We start from the raw sequence: 5,144 nt of genomic DNA, 5'->3' as shown, positions 1-5,144 counted from the left end.
CCCGGGGGCCGCCTTGCCCCCCCCCCCTGCCATAGGCGGAAGCTCAGCCACAAGTGCTGAGGCTTCTTGTGACAGCAGTCAGCTCTGTGACCCTACAGGGACACTGGATGTATGCATGTGTGAGAGGACACAGCATGTGTGTGCAAGAAAAAGACTCTGCAGGGGCACAGGCTGATTCAACTCCTCCAGGAGAAGTTGACTTGAGGAAAAGCTCCCTGGCATTCTCCAGATTGGGGTCACCACTCTGGAGAAAGCATAAGGGGCAGCTGATCCTGCCTATCCCATAGATCAAGAGGGGAGGGGAAGGGAAGAACAGGCGCTACCTGCTCCCTGCCTCTTTCCCAGTGTGAGCAGCTTTGCTGCACTGCTCCCCCCTCTTGGCATGGGGTAGAGTGCTGGAAACCCCTCCCAGTTTCATTTGCCCCCGCTGCCACATAGCTGAACAGCTGGGAGACAAGGAGAAGCCAGCTAGTGGGGTGCCAGGTTTAGGGAGGCTTTTCCTGGGGTAGCAGAGCCAAGTGGCTGCTCCTCACACAGGAGTTCCAGGTGCGCTGAGCAGGCAGTGGCTCTGGCCCACTACTCCATCCTCTCAGCTCCCCAGCACCTAGAGCAGGGGTGTCCAACCTATTTGAATGTGGGGCTGGATCATGAACTTTTTAATCACCCAGTGGGCCGGCAAGCCACATTCAAAGACCTCACAGGAAGTGGTATCACATCCCCCCCCCGAAATGAAAGTAAAGTGTTTACTTTTGTTTCCCGTTGCAGCACCTCGGGCCTCAGAAAACAGCTCAGAGGGCCGCATGGCGGCCCACGGGCTGTACGTTGGACAAGCCTGACCTAGAGCCTAGCGGTGCATTCCTCCGACACCCCCTGCCAGCTTCTCACAGTGGAGTCCCAGGACTGAGGCTGGCAGGGTGTTGCCTACTGCTCCCTCTGCTCCACTCCCTGAAACCAGCAGCAGAGAGAAGCAGCAGCTGCTCCATGCAGGGCACTCTGACTTGCTGCTTCTCTCCCCTCCCACACAGGTCCAGGAGGGGAAGGGTGGGAGGAGATACAAGCTCCTCTTTTACCGCCTCCTTCTCTTAGGTAATCACACAGTCCCCAAACTGGGAATTACCAGGCTTGAGGAAGGGGCTGGGGGCTTTGCCCCAGTGCTTCATCTACTTAGCTCTAGGAAAACAAGCAGAACAGAAAAGCCTGATCCTCAGGTTCCACATAGTCCAGTCTAGGCAGGTACAAGGAGTCTTTCCCCATCTGCTACACTCCCTGCAGGATCAGGAGGAATGGAGCAGGCTGTTCTGCTAGTCTTCCCCAGCCCAGAATCACCCTAGTCTTGGAAGGCGCAGAACCGGGGCTCTGGCCACAGTGGCAGGTCTTCCACTAACAGAGCTGCTTTGCACTGCTTTTTCATGGGTGATGGATGCTGCTAGGGGAAAATACCCCCACCACAGCACAGCCAGAGCCAGGGCAGAAGTAAGAGGGCCAGACAACCCAGGTCAGCATGTCAGATCCAACACATGGGCTATGTCTGACATCTCTCCTTTAGAGTCTGGAACCTCTAGGTCTCGCACACCCCCAAGCCGAGTGCTGCGGATGGCTGAACTGTCTCCACACTTTAACCAGTGTGTTCCTGAGTATATGAGCAGTATCTCATTCTCATGAAAGGTTGTGTCAGGTCTTAGATATACCTGAAAGCAGAAAAGAAATGTTTGTAATCTCAATATGGTTTCCTAGTTTCTCTTCCCCTTACTGCAACTACCACTGGCAAATTTAGGATGAAGCAAGGAATATGAGGCTAACATCTAAAAAAGATCAAGTCAAAAATAGAAGTGCTTAGATCTCAACCAACACAGGACTGCTCACAAAAGGCAACAAGCTGTAGTTTACAAACAGTTTCGCCCCCACCCCCTTTATTATATATTTATTTGAAAATATACAAGTTAGTGTTTCTATACTTTCATCTTTCTCCAGTGTTAGCAGAGGTTGGCAAGGTTTTCCAGAACTGCCTAAGTTTAGACCCTTATGCCCATATTTAGAAACCTGATTTGCAGAAGTACTGACCGTTCAGTAGGATCCAATGACAATTGACATCCGTAGGGCAATTCTAAATACATTTGTAATGCTCTATTTTACTAAATTTTACAGACTAGGCCATTTTTTCTATAAAAGAAACTCTTCAACCTAACCAAAGGCAGACATTAGTGTCTTAATTTTCCTCCGATATGGCAACTAAACAGGGCTAACATTTAAGAGAAAAATAAACTGATATTACCAAAATTGAATACCAAGCGACTGTTACTTTTTTGCAACTAGAGGTTATTAAAGTCAGGAAACCAAAAAAGAAGGACGCACTACTATTAAAATTCAAAGCTTTGTTTTAAAAGCAATATGTTTATATATTTTGGCCTCAGGTGAGAGTGTGTTTATTTTAAACAGGATATAATTTAGGTATTGGAAATAACAATTCTGATTTTAAACAAAATGTATCTTTGTGCATAACATTTTTAAATTTAAAGAACTTAGCAAGACATTTGTAATTCACAGTCAAAATATTTGCACATTACATCAGACAAATTAGGAGGTATATAAAGAAGGTTTAAAAGGTCTGCTTTTCTACTGTACAGAAAGCAGTGAATACTTTACGTTTATATAGTGTTAGTGCTACTTCTCCCTATGTGTTACTGGCAGGAGAAGAGAAGACCTTTTGTTTGAGTTGTATAGCCAGCCAATGGTAAATGGAAGAAAAAACAAAACATTTTAAAAATAGGTTTGCAAATGTGTTTTCAGGAAAATGACGTAATGCTATCTAGTGAAAACTTCACTAAATTGAAAATAACTTAAAAGGGGAAAAGAAGTCTTTTAAGACCTGAAATGAATGTGTGCGCAAACTGGATAAAAGCAACAGTTCCTCTTCACATACTTACTGGGTTCTGAGTCTACAGCCCTGAGTACTCCCTGCACAGGAGCATGGTTTGCACAAGAAATAGAGAACCCTGACCTCAAGTCTTAAGAATTTAATAAAGGGAAAAATTAAATACGTTTTCTTGACATTTTACGATTTGAAAAGCAAAAATGTTAAAGAACATTTGTGGCAATTTACCAGGTTTAATGTCTGATGTACATAATCTTAAAATACTTGACATCTTTAAATTATTACATATAGTGGAGCAATTAAAGTTCATGTTTAAAAGCATGCAACTATTGAAAATGGAGTCAAAGCCTTAAATCTCTCATGTTTTTAAATATTAGTATTTAAATGTATTGTGACTTGACTATTTCACAGATTAGCAAATTAGTCAATATGAAAACTTGAAAGCTTCACGCTTCATTCCAAAGCTTGTCAAACACAAAAAAACCTTACCTCTAGGACAATTCCTGGACCATCAGCGCTACAGTATCGCTCCAACACTAAATATTCATGGTAATCATAGAAAATTAGGGTTGGAAGGGACCTCAGGAGGTCATCTAGTCCAACAACTAATCAAACATTACTTGTGTGTAAGATGCATACACCTTCCAGGACACCTGCTAAACAAACCCTCCTCATCCATGTATTGCCAGTCTCAGTCTGTGTAGCAACACATAGGTAAGCCATGAGGCATCAGTCTGCATACAAGCTAGGCAAACAGAGCAGGTGGTTATATATGGATTAACTAAAGTTTAAGAAAAGAAGCAACAGGCAGAGCTTGAAATTATAGTTGTCAGCTTCTTGGAGTCTTTCAGAGGAGAAAAAAGAAAATACCTTGGACCCAAGATGGACCAGGGAAATAGTCTGTGGAACTGTAAGAGAGTATAAGCAGCGATTGGAGAATTAACCCCCTCAAGCCTTTAATTTGGAGGGAGACACTTAAAGCAGTTATGCAACTTTGAATGACCCCTGTTACACAGTAATTTTGGGCAGCTCCTGGAGCTCTTAACCCCTGGACTGGCCACACATTAACACTTAAGTGGTTTTAAAGCACTCATTAGGCAGCTGAAAGTTACGCCACTCCAGGGCAGGATTATCTCTGCTCTGTGCTACTCAGCTCCTGTTCCATTCAGGTGCAGCCACTCCTCATAGTTGTGCCACCCCAGTTGAAGTCCTCCGGGATCTCTCAGACCCCTGCCCAGAGACAGAAGCCTGTCCTGGCTCACCAGCCCCATGGTGGCAACTCACACACCTTCCTTCGTCTTGGCCCTGCTCACCAGGCCTCTGGCAGCAAGTCAGAGCTGTGCAGGTGTGGGGGAAGTCCGGGAAGGTTTCTAGACTAAGGGTGTGACTGCTCCAAACTAGCTCCACCCAGGGTTTGAATTACATTTTGACTCCTGTGGGAGGGTCTGCAAAAAAATAATAAAAATTGGGCTGCCCATCACGATGCCCTAAGAAAATTGGAGACCCTCCCCTCCCCCCGGTCATGATTTTGAAATCTTACAAGGGGGCTCTCATCTCTTATAGGGCAGCTCAGAGCCCCTCACAAGTGCCCCCTTAATCTGACCCCTGCTACCACCGATCAACGCTTGTGCCGCTCACCACAGAAAGTGCAGCAAGGCCCTTAGAAAAGAAGCAACAGGGCAAGCTTGAAATAAGTCATCTTGGCTTTTTGGAGTCTTTGGCAGGGGAAAGAAGAGGACACCTGAAGTCCAAGCTGGAGCAGGGAGGGGCAAGAGGGTGCAAGCAGCGCTGGGAGAATTAAAATTACTTAGTTTGAGGGGAGACACTCCGAGCAGCGGGGCAGCTTCGAGCGCCCCCTCCTGAGGGCAGGAGGCGGCGGCGGCCCCGTGGGGCGGACAAGTCTGCGGAGCAGATCCGCCGATGTGGGCGGCTTCGCGGGGGCTGAAAATGAGGAGAAAGGCAGGGGGCGACTTGAGGGCTACCCGCAGGGGCTGGAGCTGGGACCTGCCCCCTCCCTCGAAACAGCCCGGACGGGCAGGAGGGCAGAGGAGGAAGGAGACCCGAAGCTAGGAGCGATGCCGGGGCTCTCACCTCCACCCAGCGCTGGGCTTCAGCAAACGCCGCCTCGCAGCCGCCCGGGCTTCAGCAAACGCCCCCTCGCAGCCGCCCGCCGGCTCCTCGCCGCTCTCCATGGCAGGAAACTGGGGGGCGGACAAGGGGCAAAGCTCAGCCGCGGCCGGAGCAGGGGAAGGCAGGAGGCTCGGAGGCTTCT

At 47.9% G+C, this 5,144-nt stretch overlaps 1 protein-coding gene across 1 annotated transcript in view; it reads right to left on the bottom strand.

The window, feature by feature from the left end:
• The window catches only part of LMO7 (LIM domain 7), a gene marked incomplete at its 3' end in the record, with an annotated part of 165,312 nt that extends 160,223 nt beyond the window's left edge, over positions 1-5,089 (bottom strand). Inside the window, 2 exon segments of the mRNA XM_025197342.1 lie at positions 4,964-4,996; positions 5,029-5,089. Coding sequence (XP_025053127.1) covers positions 4,964-4,996; positions 5,029-5,064 — 69 coding nt within the window.
• Positions 5,090-5,144: the final 55 nt, after the last annotated feature.

The sequence above is a fragment of the Alligator sinensis genome, unplaced genomic scaffold, assembly GCF_000455745.1.
Source record: "Alligator sinensis unplaced genomic scaffold, ASM45574v1 scaffold241_1, whole genome shotgun sequence".
In the NCBI taxonomy this organism is placed as follows: Eukaryota; Metazoa; Chordata; order Crocodylia; family Alligatoridae; genus Alligator; species Alligator sinensis.
Note: the sequence above shows the minus strand (reverse complement) of the source record. Positions and strands in the feature narration are given on the sequence as shown.